This window comes from Lepidochelys olivacea (assembly GCF_965140295.1).
Source record: "Lepidochelys olivacea isolate rLepOli2 genome assembly, chromosome: 2".
NCBI lineage: Eukaryota > Metazoa > Chordata > Testudines > Cheloniidae > Lepidochelys > Lepidochelys olivacea.
The window spans coordinates 210,130,995-210,149,483 of record NC_140412.1 but is presented as its reverse complement, the minus strand read 5'-3'; the positions used below and the strand labels follow the sequence as shown (position 1 = coordinate 210,149,483).

At 40.9% G+C, this 18,489-nt stretch overlaps 1 protein-coding gene across 5 annotated transcripts in view; it reads left to right on the top strand.

Annotated features, from left to right (window-relative positions):
* The first annotated feature begins 292 nt into the window (after positions 1-292).
* STK31 (serine/threonine kinase 31) overlaps positions 293-18,489 on the top strand; it is an 80,156-nt gene continuing 61,959 nt past the window's right edge. For 3 of the 5 annotated variants that reach the window (XM_084621983.1, XM_084621982.1, XM_084621979.1), the window contains exons 1-10: positions 516-645; positions 1,641-1,679; positions 1,759-1,811; positions 3,644-3,742; positions 4,542-4,616; positions 7,866-8,024; positions 9,566-9,924; positions 12,549-12,744; positions 16,854-16,969; positions 18,157-18,316. In XM_084621983.1, the coding sequence (XP_084478109.1) occupies positions 615-645; positions 1,641-1,679; positions 1,759-1,811; positions 3,644-3,742; positions 4,542-4,616; positions 7,866-8,024; positions 9,566-9,924; positions 12,549-12,744; positions 16,854-16,969; positions 18,157-18,316 (1,287 nt within the window). In that variant the 5' untranslated portion in view covers positions 516-614. Of the gene's footprint in view, positions 461-515; positions 646-1,640; positions 1,680-1,758; positions 1,812-3,643; positions 3,743-4,541; positions 4,617-7,865; positions 8,025-9,565; positions 9,925-12,548; positions 12,745-16,853; positions 16,970-18,156; positions 18,317-18,489 lie in introns of those variants that run through there. The other 2 variants (XM_084621981.1, XM_084621980.1) reach the window with 2 other exon arrangements.

The following is an 18,489-nucleotide window of genomic DNA, read 5'->3' as shown; positions in this document are numbered from 1 at the left end:
GTGCGAAGCCCGTTGCTGGTGTGGGCGGGGAAGACGATTTTTTAAAAAATCCAAATATTTGCTCTGTTTCTGAATTAAATCCCCGTGGTGACAGGGGCGCGAAGCCGCCCCCTGGTCTCTGCCCCTCGCCCCTGCTAGCACAGCCCCCGCTGAGGCCAGAGGCCCGCGGCGGAGCCAGAGGCGCGGAGCCGCTGACAGCAGCGACCTTCCCGCCTCGCAGCGCCACGAGGCCTCTCAGCATCTCGCCCCCGGCGCGCGCGCCGCTTGACGCGTCTCGTGAGAGCGGGCACCGGCGTGGCGTGGGCGGGTTCCCGTGCGTATGCGCAGGGCGGGAAGGGGCGCGCTCCCTCCCTCGGTCGCGGGGTAGGTGGGTGTGTGTGAGTCTCCCGGCCCGGCTGCCTCTGGAGGCTGAAGCTGCACGTGCGCGGGGGGCTCGCAGCACGGGCAGCGCGCGCTGCGGGTAACCTTCCCCCGTCCCCGCATCCGATACCTGCAGCCACGGGCTGGCTCCTCGGTGGCGGGACCGGTGCAGCGCTCCTGGGGTTAATCCTGGCCGCTGTCGCCGGGGATCGGGTGCAATATGTGCTGGGGCACGGGTGGTGTAAGACCAGGGCATGCTTCTTCCCGTTGGCCTGCGGCACTGGGGTTGGTGTGAAGGGCAGCAGCGGGGACGGCTTTTTGCAACTCCTCTTGCATGAGTTCTGGGAGCCAGGCCCCTGGCAAGAGGCCACGGGTCTCCGGGATCCACTCCCACTAAATGCTCACAGCAGCCTGGGGTTCAGCACTTAAAAACCAGGCTGCAGGGGCCCTTTCCATGTAAAAACCAGTTGGTTGCAAATCACGGTAAACTGCATTGCTGTAAACCATGCTAGGTCAGCTTGGAGCTTGTACTGGTGGAGCTGCCATAGTCAGATGAAGGCCCAACTGGAAAAAGTTGAAATGCAGATTAATGATCAGACACTTGAATGTATTTTCTGGAAGTTGGCAGTTGAGTCAGTGGTTTAGGACTATTAAGATGAGCAGATAATTCTTTATTGATGGGATTTCTTGACGACCATTAGACTTTTTCCACGTTACAGTTGTACCTATACTAGCAACAGTTTAGGTAAAGCAGGATTTTCTCTGGGGAAGCTGCCATTTTGCCATCTAGATCAGAAGTACAGTACAAAGTTGTTGTTTCCATAGGGCCATGCTTAAAATATGCCCTCTTTACACACAGTTGTAGATTTGATGGTAACCTTTAGATTCTATTAGGCGATCCTAAACCATATTCATACAATTCTAATCAGGGAAAAATCCTCCAGGTTATTAAATACAGTTCTTAGAACAAAGCCCTCTGCTCTCTCATATATATTGGGGGAGGAGAGGAGAATGGCGCCGCTATTAGTTTTGATGTCTTTAGGAAAAATGTCCTCTCCTTCCATTGTTGGTTCTGATCGCACTATTTAGCGGACAGATTCTATTTCCAGATCTACAGTGTAATTAAATTGCATTTAAAGTCTGAAAAGAGACTGGAAAATGTCATTGTGTGGCTCCATGCATGTCTCCGTGAATTCCAGATTGATTTTACTAGTAAAGTGGTTATTTGTTCCTTAATTTCTACTATTAGGTTAAACTCTAGATGTTTTGTATTGTTTCAGGATTTGTCGTAATGGATGAAGACACAGGATACAATAAAGGTACTGAAGGAAAATAGATTGTTTCTTTGTTAACACTGAAATTCAGAATTGATTTAAAATATTTTTTTTTCCCTCCCAGTTGGAGATGTGGTTGGTTGTCATGTTGAAGACGCTGTGACATTTTGGGCGCAGGTGATGTAAAAAAACCTTCTTGAATAAGATATTCCAATAAGGTGTTTGTTTGTTCTAGTTTCACACAAAAATGGCAGGGATGTACTTACACAAAATTTGAAATGCCTGATGGATATATGAATGGGACTTGGGGTAAAAAACAAACTCCTTAGGCTCCAAAGTTGAACATCCAACAATGTGGTTAAAATATTCCATCCAGCTGTTCAGTTGCTTAATACTCACATAAACAGGAGTCACATATTGCCTTCTGAATTGGATTAGAAAACTACTGACCATCAGCCAACTTGGATTTTGCATGGACTTACTCTATTCAGTGTACAGTAGGTCCTACATAAAAGCTTGAATGTTAGAACTATCAGTGTTGGATCAGGAATAGTATGGAAAGTTGATCTTGGGGCCTTTAAACTTTTAACATGACTAACTTTAACATTCTGACAAAACAAAAATAATGGAAAAATCTATTGTGATTCTCAAGTTAGAATGGGAAACAGCACACCAGGTTGGAGGTTTCTGTAACTTTTTGTGGCTTTTAATGAGAACTTGGTCTGTGTTGCCCATCCCCAGGTACATAACTTTAAACAATGGACATGCTATCTTTTGGGGATGTAGGTGATACATGTGTTTTGTCAGGTGTGTGGTGTTACAAGTAACACTTAAGATAACTGAAAAATTAGGAAAAATATTCAGATTGTCTTGTTTTTACTTTGTGAATTTGACAGGACTTTGTTTATAGTTAGTTTCACTTTCCTGTATATGGCCAATATCCCTAATTCTTCATGTGGGCACACAGTGGCAGGAAAAGCAACACTTAAAATAGAGTAAATGATTGTAAAACCCAAAACTGGTAGGGGGACTCAGTGGCAGATGTGCTACCTGAAACTGCTTTTAACTTTTTTTTTTTTTAATTCACTAGATATCATGTTGATGGTGTCCTTTTTAATTACAGTATTCTTAATTACTTGGAAGTCTTTTCAAGTATTGGCTTAACTGTATGTGTACTCACAGACTCATTATGATACATGAGTTTATTTAAACTACTTATAAATTTATGCATTGACTGTTTTCTTCTAAGGAGATCATTAGAGCTATCACTAGTAATAATTTCCTTCTTTAGAATTTGAATTTATTCATTCTGAACTTAATCCAAGAATTTTTCTAGTGTTCTGTACCCTACTATTCTTTTAGTGAATAAGCAAAAGTCATTTTTATTACACTAATTTTTTCTCTCCCTCTCCACACTCTTTATTTTCTACACTTTGAACTTAAAATAAAATAGATGTCTCATCATCTGTAGTTGATACAGGTTTTTACAACTTGATAGACCAAAATACAATTAAAAGGACTTGTTCACATCAGTCAAACCAAACAGTTATTCCTACAACTAGGAAAACAAGATCTAAAAAAGTTGTGACCTTTTCCCATAACGTTGGAAGAGGAGTGCTACATACTTCGTCCCAAAAATACATGAATGCTTACATTATATGAGTTTTAAAATCAGATTTTTGCAAGGTCTTATGACTGTCATTTTCACAAAATGTCTAAAAAAAAGTTAAGCTGTTAAAGTAAATATTTTTTTCAGACCAATTTTCTGCTAGAGTGACATCTCACCATAGTATGTTCCCTAACCCCTGAAAGTCGCTTTCCAGTGTTGGAAATAAATTGCAAACAAGCTTGTATATACAGTTCAAGATTTAGAAGGTGAAACTTGTCAGGGCAGTGCAGTGGTGTCAGGATTAGTAGATGTTTTGACTTATTTATTGGCTTTTGAAACAGATGTTTAAAGGCTTTCAAATGATAGCTAACACTTTTTACTCTCCCCTCCTACTTCTTAGAACATCAGTAGAAATAATGACATCTTGAAATTAAGTCATGCACTGGCTGAAGTTTGTCCTCAGGCCAACTCAGTTTTTGGCAATCCTGATTTTACTAAGGTAAAGGGGGGGTGTACGTGTGGAGTGTGTGAATTTATAGTTTTTTTACACATATGTAAAAATCTTTATTCTACACAACTGATTTCTTAGATTTTTTTTTTATTATTTTTTGTAATATAACTTTTATTCTGTCAACTAAAAGATAAACCCCAGATACTCAGGGGGGGGGGGAAAAATGCAAAATAGAGTAATAGTGAAAATTTTCTAGGGGGTGTGTGTGTACGTATATCTTTATATACGTACATGAAAAAAGTACGCATGCCCACACTTATGCTACTTAAGTTTACCTATAACTTGCTTCATAGTAGACTACCTCATCTCCTGAACTGCATATGGTTGTGCAGGTAAATTAGATTATTCTTATGATCACCTTTTTGATTTCATTAAAAAAATAAAATCCAGAAATCTCTACGATATTGTGGTTGGCATTTACCTTCTTCATGTCTATTATTATTTTTATTTATTATTTATTTAGTATTGTCTGTAAAACTGTGTAGCATGGCACATAGCAAAAGCTCCATGAATCCAATACATAACATGTTTTGCAGCATGATAAAACATTTCTTCAAAGTATCGTATTGTGTAACAAGATCTATTGAGGATTATATATTTTGAAGCATGCAGCGTATGCTAACATAGGAGACAGGATACTGAGTTAGGTGAACTGCCACTTTGTTTCAATATTGTGCAAATATCCAGATTACAAACTTTTGAAAAATAAGTGTTGTAATGGACTGTGGTATATAATTTTGAGGTGCACTTATGCTTATAGAATGCCACTTTCTCTTCTGATCTACAGATCTACGGTGGATGTTTTTCTGAAGATAAATGCTGGTATAGATGCAAAGTACAGCAAGTGATCAGTGATGAAAAGGCAGGAAATACACTTAAGGATATTATTGTTCTTTACTGCTGAATCACTTTTAAAAGCAAATATATGGAAACAAAAAATGATATACTTCTGAGGCGTATCGTTGCCTAAAAAAAATCTAAATCTGTGGTTACTTGCCTGGGGCATACGTTAAAACAGGGGTGGGCAAACTACGGCCCGTGGGCCGCATCCGGCCTGTCAGACCTTTTAATCTGGCCCTCGAGCTCCCGCCGGGGAGCAGGATCAGGGGCTTGCCCTGCTCTGCGCAGCTCCTGGAAGCCGCAGCATGTCCCACCTCCACCCCCTACATGTAGGGGCAGCCAGAGGGCTCCGCACACTGCCGCCACTCCAAGCGCCAGCTCTGCAGCTCCCATTGGCTGGGAACTATGGCCAATGGGAGCTGCAGTGGTGGCGACTGTAGATGGGGCAGCATGCAAAGTCGCCTGGCTGTACCTCCACGTAGGAGCCGGAGGGGGGACATGCCACTGCTTCCAGGAGCTGCTTGAGGTAAACAGTGCCTGGAGCCTGCACCCCTGACCCCCTCCCATGCCCGAACCTCATGCGCCAGCACTGATCCCCCTCCTGCCCTCTGAACCCCTCAGTCTCAGCCTGGAGCACCCTCCTGTACCCCAAACCTCCCAGCCCTACCCCAGAGCCCGCACCCCCAGCCGGAGCCCTCACCCCCCTGGCCCGGACTTGATGCCCTTTTGCCCGCCGAACCCCTCAATCCCAGCATGGAGCACCCTCCTGCACCCCAAACCCCTCATCCCCAGCCCCACCCCAGAGCACCCAAACCCCTGCCCCAGCCCAGAGCCCCCTTCCACACCCTGAATTCCTCATTTCTGGCCGTACCCAAGAGCCCACACCTTCAGCCGGTGCCCTCACCACCCCCGCACTCCAACTCCCAATTTCGTGAGCATTCATGGCCCGCCATACAGTTTCCATACCCAGATGTGGCCCTCAGGCCAAAAAGTTTGCCCACCCATGTGTTAAAGTGATAAGTCCTTTTGGAAGCTTTAAGTTGATGGGAAGGTTGGTACAGTTTGTGTATACCTTTTGAAGTCATACATGCACACTTGCCAGGGTTATCAAGCAGCACCATTTCACTTCAGAACTTCTAAGAAGAGAAAATGGGAGTTGGGATCTGGCTGATAACATTCACTGAAATAATATTAGAGCTGAAACTGATGGCTTTCAGGTGCCGCCTCCCCCTGCCCCCCCCCCCCTTTTTTTTTTTTTTTTTTTAAAGCTCCCAGGCTAGGGTTGTTTGGTAATTTTGATGTCCAAACACAAGAGATTTATTACCCTCACTTGAAATGGTGATGTCCACATGATTTGGGAGCTTCCTTTAATTTCACCTCTGCACTCAAAGACAGTCTGATTTCACAACTTTTCCTATGTCATTTCATAGCCAGATTTAAAACTGGAAAAATTATCAGTGAAAAGCTGTTTTGTTCTTAAAAATAAAGTTTAAATTTAGAGTGAGGTGCTACATTTGGGATTTTTTCCCTAACTCAGTGTTTTTCAAAGTTTGGGTCGCGACCCAGTACTGGGTTGCGGCATGTAAGGCACTGGGTCGCTCTGGTCAGTACCGCTGACTGGGATGTTAAAGAGTCCTGTTGGCGGTGCTGCCCAGCTAAGACAGGCTAGTGCCTACCTGTTCCAACACCGCGCTGCATCCTGGAAGCAGCCAGCAGCGGGTCTGGCTTCTAGGCAGGGGGCCACGGGGCTCCGTGTGCTGCTCCCACCCCGAGGCTTGCGTGCCTCTGCCTAGAAGCCGGACCTGCTGCTGGCCACTTCCAGGGCACAATGCAGTTCACGGTGCCAGGATAGGCGGAAAGCCTGCCTCTGCACCCAGGCTGCGCTGCTGACCGGGAGCCGCCGGAGGTAACCCTGTGCCCCTATCCCCTGCTCCAGCACTGAATCCCCCCCCCCCAAACCCGGAACCCTTTCCCGCACCCCAAACCCTCATTCTTGACCCCACCCCAGAGCCTGCACCCCCAGCCCAGAGCCCCCCCAAATTCAGACCCCCCCCTTCCTGCATCCCAGACTCCAAATGTAATATGAATACATATACCAATACATATACTTCCTTCCCAAAAGCTCAAGCTGCTAGCAAGCCAGCACTTTAATTATTAGAAGAAAAGTAAGACTGAATGTGTTTTTTCATTTAAAAAACATTGGTACATGAGCTGTTGAATTAACATAAGCAAATTGTAAAAACACCATGGAACTTGCTTAACCTTTGAAATGTCCTGCTTTCAGACCTGCTTTTAATCATCAAATATATCTCCTTCTTGGAAATACCACAAAAACTGTAGCCTGCACTGTGAGACTTGAATGGGCTGAAGTGGACTCATGAAACAAGGAATGGATATTTATAAAGATTGTTCAGAATTTTTTTAAATCGTATACTTACTTAGTAAATATTTAGCTGTTTATGCAAGATATTAGAATAAAACTGCCAAAGATTTCCTTTGATAAGCCCGTTGTAATTTCAGGCACGCTTATTGCCTTTTGTATCTCTATCTTACTGTGTTGTTTTTTTAATATTTGATACCATTTTTTCTTCATATATTGAAACTGTAAGCTATTTCTTAGTTGTTTGTCAAGGTCTTTTGACACCTGTCAATTGGGAGCTTGTTGCACTGAAATTGATAGTTTTGTACTTGAGGAGAGGTGACAGTTGCTTCCTCTAAATGACATCATTGTTCACAGCTTAAGGTAAGGGGTGCTATGAACAATGATTATTCTGGATAGAGAATAGATTTACACTGGAAGAGATGAGGATAATAAATGTTCAGGTTTCAGAGTAACAGCCGTGTTAGTCTGTCTCTAAGGTGCCACAAGTACTCCTTTTTTTTTTTTGCGAATAAATGTTCAGGATTTTTAAACAGAAAATGGAAGAGCTTTGACCTTGAAAACACATTATGCTGACCATAAAAATGGCACAGTAACTTAGGACAACAAATTTTATATTTGTAAATTAAGATTTTATTTTAATTTTCAGTTTTGATGGGATAGTTTGAGCTGTGACTTCTCCTACCTAGTAGCTTTGCTTCTGTAAGGGCGTAGCTATCTTTTCTGTATGTTGCCCTTGATCAGATGTAGAACTCCCTTTAGGACTCACACACTAGCATCACAAGTGATATATAGTCCTCTAAGTACTGTATACTTTAATACATATTACTTAGTATGTAATATGTATTACATATTAGCTATGCTTATTTATGTTTTATATTATTGCCACAGTGTCAAGTATTATACATTGATTATGGAAATTCTGAGATTCTAAATCGATCAGAAATAGTTGAGATTCCAAAGAACTTGCAGTTTCCCAGCATTGCTAAAAAGTATAGACTCTGGGGACTACAGATTCCTCCTGACCAAGATTTAAATCAATTTGACCAGGTAAGTGATAGACTTCTAAATGCATGGATGATGAACTGTGTAACACATAAAGCCAACTATCTACAAATTTTCATGCTTAGGAATCCATAAAAGATGAATGGGGAGAATGTCTTTACCCATCAAGCTGAGACTCATGGGGGATATCTGTAAGATAGTCACATCTCTCACTGTTAATGAACTTTAAAAGCCAAAATGGGCATCTTAAAAAAAATCAGTGAAGATGCTATCTAGATAGCCAGTAGTAGATGAAGGATGGTCTTGGGAGCTCTAGGTTCTGTTCCTGGCTCTGTCACAAACTCTCTGACCTTGACTAAGTGATATGGCTCTCTCTCTCTCTGTTTCAGTGTCCATCTTTAACAGAAAATAATACTTCCCTAAATCAACAGGGAAGTATTCCCTGTTGGAGTGGATCATGAATCCATTGATGTTTGTGAGTTGCTCAAGGATGATGATGATGAGTGCCACAGAAAATATTTAAATAAATTAAATTCAGAGGAAAGAATGCTGGGTTGATGGATGGAACTAGAAAATACCTGCCCTCTTGCCATCAGTGAGCGTGAATTTGCTTCGTCTTTGGCACTTATACATTCAACTGGTGGCTTAGAGGAGAATCTGGAGATTGTTGTTAATCTTATAGTTGGAGGTAGTAACAATGCCTCTAGTAAAGGCTGCCTAAAAAATTCCATTGTAACCCACTGTTTCCAGTTACTTATAATTGTGCCAAACTTTAACTGTTAGGGCTAAATTTTTCCATATCTGCTCTCTGCCTCAGGCTGAATTTGTTCACCCCCCTCCCAAAAAAAATCAGCAAAAACAGCTTATTCAAAGAAATGGCTGAGTTAAGGGTAGTTTTTTCTCTGTTAAGTTGTTTTCAGCTTGTTTTCAGCCACTTTTTTGAAGGGCTGTACCACATCCCATTCGTCTCAGCCTTCAAAGCTGCCAGTGTCTGACACTAGCAATCAAACTATCATTTCTGGTTTGATTGACATTTCCTAACTTTTGAATGCTTGATTTTTCAGTCTTGACATTTCAATTTTGATATTCACAATGTAGATTTTTATATGTAGTAATGTAATTACATTTGCATTCCATTTCCAGTGGTGGATATGTAGCTGATCATGCATTTTTATATAATTTGCTCTGTAGTAGTAAGGACTTATTTAAATGGGAGATATTTAGTGCTGTGGTTCAGCTTTAGCCATTTCATTTAAGTGACTCTGACCAATGTGGATAAAATGTTGACAGCTAAAATGGCAGGGGGAAGGGGTTAGAGGAATGGCACAAATCACATTATTATTTATAATATCTTTTCCTGTATTACTGAATGGTTAACCTTTTTATAATGCTGTTAAATATTTGGCCTGGGATTTTCAAAGTGGCCTAATGTAGTTTGGTGCCCAACTTCCATTGAAAGTCTAACTCCTCTAGGCTCCACTGAAGTCTTCAACAGATCTGTTTGCTGATGGAAAGTTAGTTCAGTTAAGCAAAGAGAAACTATTCACTATGAGCAGTTTTATAACTTCTGTACATTTATTTTACAGGGGAGAAAGTTCTTATGCAGTTTAATTTTTGAAAAAGAAATAAAAATGCGACACAAAGCCACATACCAGGATGGTACCGTTGTTGCCCAGGCAGAGTATGGAAAAGTGGATATTGGGGAAGAGGTGGCTAAGAAGGGGTTTGCTGAAAAATGCAAATCCCCTATAAATGCTAACAACTGCAAAGAGAAAAAAATAGATGTCGTTCCGTACAAACCCTGGAATGCAAAAGTTACAGCTCCAGCATGGGAGAACAGACCCAACCCTTCAGTATCCAATCGACTGAAAGGGCGTTTTGGTGACCAGATAGGTACCAATATGAGGAATGAAAATCATACTGGGAACCATATGCCTTTTGCGAAGTAAGACAGCGTGGAGTCTGATAGTGAATGTGTCACTGTTTTGATATAGACTCATTACTGAGCAGTGTGTATGTAGGAGAGGAAAGTGGAAAAAGCAAAAAGTGAGCAACTAAAGACAATAAATTTCAGCCCTTGCTAAGTGGATATTTTGTCTCCTAAAAGCTCCATTTACTAAAGAGAACATTTTGGAATTTTTTTGTGGATTATATGTCCAATGGTTAGTTAAGGGATAACTTTTATTATTTTATATTGCACAAAACAATAAATCGCTGCAGAGATTAAGCCATTTATGTGCCTTGTCTTTGCTTAATCCCAAAAGCCATATGTTCTGCATATACTAGAAAGCAAGAGATGTTACTGCCATCATACAACAAACTATAATTTGCACAAAAATATTATTAGTTTTAAAAATGCTGCACTTCTTTTGGGCTTTCTAGCAACATAATGAGTTATAAAGATAGCCTGTTCTAAATGATTGATTAAATTGGAGTTCGCACTCAAAGGGCTGGCTTTTTGAAACTGGGCTGTGTTTATGTACACATGGTGTCTCTTTCTCCCACTGTATATTACTGCTGCCGTGAATTGCAAGGGAAATTTATGAATGACCTGTGGACGTGGGTACAAAACTGACCCTGCAAAAAAGGAAGCCTGGTATGAAAATCAGGCCAAAAGTCTTTACACAATTCCGAAGAGAGGTCTGTACAGAATCAGGTTGGAAAACAGAAATTTTTTGGCATCCAATAGAACCAAATATAGAAGGCATGGTAAATTGTTCTCTTCCATCTCCTAATTCACTCCTCTTTCGTGTCTTCATTTTCTTTCCTTCTTTACTTTTATGTATTTTAAAAAAAAGAAAGATTCCATCCTTCTTGAGAAAGTGCTTAGTGTAGGAAAGTGCACCGTGTAGGAAACTCCAGCCCCTTTAAGGGCTTTCAAGTTGGTCATCCAGAATTACTGGACACATTTCAAATCTTTGCCTGATACTCTTAATTATTGTTTTTATTTTCTCTAGCTGAAACTTGTCTTTCTTATTAAAGATGGTTCTTCTCTGTGACTCATTTCATTTGAGCTTTTATTCTCTTCAGTGTTATTACTCTTATCTTTACTATTTTATTAATCTGCACACTTGTGTAGCAGAGAGAGAGAGAGAGGGGTCATGCAGTGAGAGCACAGCTAATTCTCTATGTATTAACTATCTGAAGAATGTCCGTCCCTTCTTCCCCCTTCCCCCTTGCTCTTGGAAGAGCTTGGGGCCTGGCTGTTAAGAAACATTGATGAAAGTTGGGACAGTGGTTCCAAGGTAAGGGAGAAGATGATGTGCAAAGGTTTAGTTGAGGATTGAAGTTGCAAAGCATAGGTTCCCTGCCATAGTTTTGCAAAAGAGACCACACATTTATACATTATATAAGTATGCACTCACACATGTTGTTTTCAGCTTGTGATAGAGCATATTGGTTACTTGCGCTGGAGCTTACCTGATTTAGTCAGTCCATGTTAATTTTCCTGAATACTAAAAAAATTCACTGTCTTAAAAATAGAGTATAAAAGTATATCTTTTGTCTGTTGGGGAAGGGAGTACAAGAGCTATGCTCAGATGAAATAAAGCCAAGTATTATAACTGGAAGTAGGTATGTGTCTGTACCTCTTGTGCTTACAGTGACAAGAGCTGGTGATGTTGGTCATAAATCTTTAAAAAGACACTCGTGGTAACTAGAGTTTCCAGGGTTACAATTTGCTGAAGAAGGGGAATGTGGGTGGGAAAGATGCTGCTCAGCAACCGAAAATATTAGACAGCAGAATAAGTTAATGTCTTCTAAAAATATATATATTTGAATTTCACTGGCTGTTCATATTTTCCTGATCTCCTCTGTCTATTTAGGAATTTTATAGAGAGCCCATCACTGAAGCATCTAAGGGCATGACTTCCCCCATGTTATGTGTTGCATATGCATGTCCACTATGCATATCCTAAACTTTATTTAATGAGGTCTTTTGTACATATATGCCCATGAAGGAAACTCAGGCACAAAGAGGTTGTGGCATACCCAAGGTCACAAGGTAGTTTATGGCTGAGGTGGGAACAGAACTGAGATCTTTGATCTCTGATAAACTGTTTCAAATCACTGTTCTTAGATATGGGGGATAATATTTCTTGCCCATCTTTGTAGAGGTTTACACATGACCACTAATTGTAAAGTGCTTGGGTCCATTTTACAGACAGAAAATCTGAGTTACAGCAGGTTTAGACTTCCCAGTGCAGCATGTGATGTACTGAGTCTTTTGTTTTTTGGGAGGGCAGGGGGAAGAGAGAGGAATTAGATTTAAAATCTTTTACTGAAAATACTTGAATGTAGAAGAAGGTTTGTCCCAAGCAAGTGAAACCAAATAAAGGGGTGTGTGTGCCTTTTTTCATTGATGTATACAAATCTGTTTGAAGACCAGCGTGGGAAGGTCACACTTCCAAAGAGATGTGGCATAATTTAATCATGTATAATTGCTTATACAATAGATTTCTATTCTTGATCTGTATGACTAAGGTGTTCTTGACAGTCATGATTAAAGAATTGTCGTACCATTCTAAAATAAGCATCTTGATTCTGTTAATATTCATTTATTTTTAATAGGGAAAAATTGATGGCTTGTGACTTTATTATGGGGTCAAACATCAGTTTGGCAAAAATAAAACAGGATCAGAAACTGATTGAAGAGAATGAAAAGCTCAAAAAGGAGAAAGAGATTCTCCAGGAGGAGAATCACATTCTCCTCCACAATTATAAAGAACTAGAATCGACGATTGCACAGCTGAACCATCAAGTGCAGGTACGTGAAAAAGCGAGGGAGATTCTCCTGGTGCCCTTTCCATCCTCACCATTAAGATTGCTTTAGATTGGTAACTTCATAATCTTGCTGTAGTAGGATACTTACTCACCTGTCTATTAAGCTTATCTGATTAATTTCTATGGAAATCTGTCTTCCACAGTAGACTGAATCTTGCTTCTGGCATATAGACTGAAACTTCTTTCGTACAGAGGAGAGGTCACGTTGGCTTTGAAAACATCAGATTATGTTGACTCATCCACAACTTGAGTCACATAACTGGATGAAATAGATTGCTTCTCTAACTATGGTGCCAAATAAAACAGAAGTGTATGTGTGTTATACTCCACAGTAAAAGATGTTTGTTCTAATTGAGAAACATAGTACTTAGTACCAGACTTACTGATTGATTTTGAAAATGGATAAGTGGAATATGGTGGGAAAGAAGATGCTTGACCCAAATTATCAAAATGAGAGCGTGTCTCCTATGTTAAATGTATCTTGTGTTAGCTCAGGTTTGAATAACATGAGATATGTACATTTCAGAACTGTTGAAAGAGCTGGTTACCTTTGATCTGATTCCTTGAGGTTGGGCAGTTGAGGTGGGTGCGTGTCTACGTCCCATTCTTCCAGAGATGTGCATTTATGGAGGCCAATTGTCCACTGTGAATACAGGTTTTGGGGTATTGATAGAGTAACTGGCACACAGGCGCCTGTCTCCTCTCCCGTTCCTACTGGACAGCAGATCAAACTGAAACAGACAGGGAGGAGAACTCAGGACTGGGAGTGCAAGTGAGAGGGAGCAGGAATGTTCAGACCCAGCTTTGCTGCCCAGTAGCACTGCCATATCCTGTGGTGAATTGCCTCTCTTTAGGAGGGCAGCTTTTCTTGCCTCATCTCTCCATGACTGATCAGTATGCAAAAGTCATCACCAGCGCTTCTGTCCTCTGAAGATACTATCAGATCTTTGACAGGTTTCAGAGTGGTAGCTGTGTTAGTCGGTATCAGCAAAAACAATGAGGAGTCCTTGTGGCACTTTTAGAAACTAATAAATTTATTTGGGCATAAGCTTTCATGGGCTAAAACTCAAAGTGGGTTTTAGCCCATGAAAGCTTATGCCCAAATAAATTTGTTCGTCTCTAAGGTGCCACAAGTAGTACTCGTTTTTATCAGATCTTCGTAACTCCAGATAAGTCGGAGTAACGTTGGTATGTCTACACTGCCGTTAAAAACCCACGGTACCAGTGGACTCTGGCTCGGGGTAAGGGGTTGTTTAATTGTGGTGTAGATGTTTGGCCCAAGCCCAATGTCTACACCAAAATTAAACAGCCTCTTAGCCTGAGCTGTGGAAGCCTGAGTCAGCTAGCATGGGCCAGCTGGAAGTGTCTAATTGCAGTGTACGCATACCCCTTAACAAACAAGGTGGCAGCCAGTGGCCTGTAAGTGAAGTTGTTTGAATGCCTGGAGTACAGATGAGCCCTTTTAAAGGAGATAGAATCTCTGCTTTCTAAGAGTTCTGCTGGCTTTCTTCTCACTTCCTAAGATGAAAGGTTGAGTGCCTTTTTGTGTTAATCATGCATAGAATCATAGGGTTGGAAGGGACCTTAGGAGGTCATCTAATCCACCCCCTCCTCAAAGCAGGACCAGTCCCCAACTACATCATCCCAGCCAGGGCTTTGTCAAGTCTGACCTTAAAAACCTCAAAGGAAGGAGATTCCACCATCTCCCTAGGTAACGCATTCCAGTGCTTCACAACCCTCCTAGTGAAGAAGTTTTTCCTAATATCCAACCTAAACCTCCCCCACTGCAACTTGAGACCATTACTCCTCTTTCTGTCATCTGGTGCCACTGAGACCAGTCTAGATCCATCCTCTTTGGAACCCCCTTTCAGGTAGTTGAAAGCAGCTATCAAATCCCCCCATATCCTTCTCTTCTGCAGACAAAATAATCCCAGTTCCCTCAGCCTCTCCACATAAATCATGTGTTCCAGCCCCCTAATAATTTTTGTTGCCCTCCGCTGGATGTTTTCCAATTTTTTCACATTTTTCTTGTAGCGTGGGGCCCAAAACTGGACACAGTACTCCAGATGAGGCCTCACCAATGTCGAATAGAGGGGAACGATCACATCCCTCGATCTGCTGGCAATGCCCCTATGTATACATCCCAAAATGCCATTGGCCTTCTTGGCAACAAGGGCACACTGTTGAGTCATATCCAGCTTCTTGTTCACTGTAACCCCTAGGTTCTTTTCTGCAGAACTGCTGCCTAGCCATTCGATCCTTAGTCTGTAGTGGTGCTTGGGATTCTTCCGTCCTAAGTGCAGGACTCTGTACTTTGTCCTTGTTGAACCTCATCAGATTTCTTTTGGCCCAATCCTCTAATTTGTCTAGGTCCCTCTGTATCCTATCCCTACCTTCCAGCATATCTACCTCTCTTCCCAGTTTAGTGTCATCTGCAAACTTGCTGAGGGTGCAGTCCACGCCATCCTCCAGATCATTAATGATGATATTGAACAAAACCGGCCCCAGGACCGACCCTTTGGGCACTCCACTTGATACTGGCTGCCAACTAGACACGGAGCCATTGATTGCTACCCGTTGAGCCCGACAATCTAGCCAGCTTTCTATCCACCTTATAGTCCATTCGTCCAGCCCATACTTCTTTAACTTGCTGGCAAGAATACTGTGGGAGACAGTGTCAAAAGCTTTGCTAAAGTCAAGGAATAACACGTCCACTGCTTTCCCCTTTTCCACAGAGCCAGTTATCTCGTCATAGAAGGCAATTAGATTAGTCAGGCATGACTTGCTCTTTGTGAATCCATGCTGACTGTTCCTGGTCACTTTCTTCTCCTCTAAGTTCTTCAGAATTGTTTCCTTGAGGACATAACCATGTTTAAATTAAAAGGTTGTGACATAGTACATAAAAGACAAGTCTTCCCTTCCCATGGCTGCATGCTGGGTGGAGCAATTTAGATAATTGATTTTAAAAAATCCTCTTGATTTATATCAGTTTGAGGTTTTCTAAAACTAATTGGAAAATGATTATTATTGCAACTTTAGATTAAAATTTAATATGAACTCAACTATATATGCTGTTTGTTCTGAATGGCACTCCTAGTAGGGTATCTTATTTAAGTTTTACAAAACTGGTACAGGCCTCCCCTCCGCACGCCCCCCCCCCCAAAAAAAAGCTGAAAGTAAAGGACCTGATCCTGCTAATAGTTAAGCAGGTATATAATTTACTTACAGATGTTCCTGTTGATGACATTTTAATGAGCATAAGTATTTGCAGCGTCCAGGGCTAAATTGCTTTTATTAAAAACTGTACTTAGCCTTTGACCCTTCAAAACAAAATTTCTGTGTTCAAAATAAGCTTCTAAATAACTTTTCATGGTTAATTCTTTAAATATACATACACCAAAGTTTTCAAAAATAGGATAAAATTAGGTGCCAAGACATGGATTTAGAAGCCTGAGTGTGATTTTTTTTAAAAGCACCTAAATGATTTATGTGCACAAGTCCAGTTAACTGCTAGCTGCAAACCCTGATCAAGGAGTGTAGCCTGGTATGAGTTTTTTTCATCTTTATTGATTTGTGGAAGTTCAGTATATTGGAAGAGTGATATTGATTGCAAATATAGCACAGGGTATTTGCTTATCAATTGGTGTTTGCATTTGTGGTGTTCTGACAGTAAAAATGTTAATGGGGTCCTGGACTTGTTTTTTTTCAGCATCGATGAGCGTTTTAAGTGTAATATTTCTTAGTGGGAGGAAAATCTCAATAAAATCTGAAATTCTGCAAACAGTTAGGAAACGGAAGAAGTACAAAGCATCCCCTTCAACGATTTAAGACTAAAAGGGGAAGAAAGTAAAGAACTAGCAATATTTAAATACAAAAATATAATTTTTTAAAACCATTATTTTCATCCACCATAGGTGCATGATCATATATAGCCATTTTGTCTGTGCTGGGCACAGACGTGTCTGTATTTCATTTCTAGTTAAAAATCCCAATAATACTGTGTTTTAGTAATCTAGGCCAATGATTTAACCATTATTTGTGTCCTTTGTCACCCCTTCTCTGTCCCCACCCGCCAAAAAATCAATAATGCAGGAAGAAAAGGAAGCATCTAAGGAAACTCTTAAACATTTGGGGGAAACTCTGCATACGTATGTAGGAACTAAACTGAGAAGTTTGGCTGCCCAGGTTGAGGTACTGAAAGAAGTTAGGTATGTACACGTTTTTTAACTGTACCAAATTACCACTGCTGTATTTTTTTCTTTTAAAATGAGTGCATGCTATTTGTTCCCTCATTCAGTTTTAATTTTTGTAGTCATTATTTTATTCTGCTATTTTCCTTTTAACAAAACTAACACGAAAAGCTGTAGAGAAGTCTTTTGGACTTGCTACTACAATCCTTGACTGAAATCTGCAGCTTTTGTATCCAGCTGTCAAGTTGGTAGACTAGTCCCTGCCTTCCAATGTTGGTTGGATAGATCTGAAGATTTTAGTTAAGATCTTAGTATTTCTTTCTTACTATCATAGCAAACAGTTTGAAATTCCTATTCAGAGTCCTCAGGCAGTTTCTGATTAAAGTTGTTAAAAAGTATGAGCACAGTGAAATACTTTCACTGCTGATCATCGGCTAGCCATTCAAATTACACACCCTCTATCTGGGATGGGCTTTTAGAGCGCATGCTACTATTGTTATTCAAGCTAGCTAGATCAGAGCTAACTCAGGTATGGTGCAGTGTGCTGTGGCCACACCTTTGATTGCAGTGTAGACATAAGTCTTTCCTGTGGTTCTCTCTCTGTGCTGCTTTGTTTTGTGTTGCCTTTTTGTTGTGTGTAGGTTGCAGAGTGAAACAAAATGAAGCAGTACAGGGCAGCTGTGGAAAGGGGCTGTGCTGGGAGAAGTCTAGGATAGAAGTGACATCAATTCTAGTGAGAAGGAAGTCACTATAGTGTGTTTAAGAGATAAAATGGATGAGCTTTTCAAAGAGAGAGGTGCCTAGGGTAGAGAATAAATCTAAGAAAAATGAACAGACAAAATATAAAGGGAGAGAATGAGAAAGCACAGAGCAAGAGAGAAAACGCAAGTGTAGCCTCTTATACTATTGAATATTCATATATACCTGTTACTTCCTGCAATATTGTGTTACTTGCTGGCAGATGTCATACCGTTTCATTATCTTCTTTTTTGAGATGGGAGTGGGTGAGAATACCTGCAGGGACAAGTGAAAGTTCTGCTGACTCACTGTTATTGGATATGAAATTAGGTTAATGTGGCAGGTTTTAAAAAACAATTATGTGCACCACTATTGAGTAATATTGTTCTAATATTGTTTCAAGCTATGAAGAAAAGTGTTTTCCAGCTAAATATTCTTGTTTAATTCTTTCTCTCCTCACCACCCAGGTGTGCAAATATGAATGTTCATTTTGGAGATGACCTCTTCAGAGCTGTAAAGGAGGTTACTGAAAGGTGTTTCATTGTTCCGTCTTCCTTGGGAAAGTTGGAGAAGATTTGGGCAGAATATAACTTGGCTCAAGAGATGATTCAGTTGTGCAAAAATGTGGTGGGTTGGATGTTTTTTCCTCAGAGCGGTAATTTATAGCATGTTGATAGAGTACATTAGTCTTATAAAGTGAACTGTGGTATCATGAATAGAGAATGGAAAAATCTACCTTGCCTCAGGAAACTGCAGCATTTTCCAGGAATGATAAATTTGGATTGTTTGCTTCATTTTGA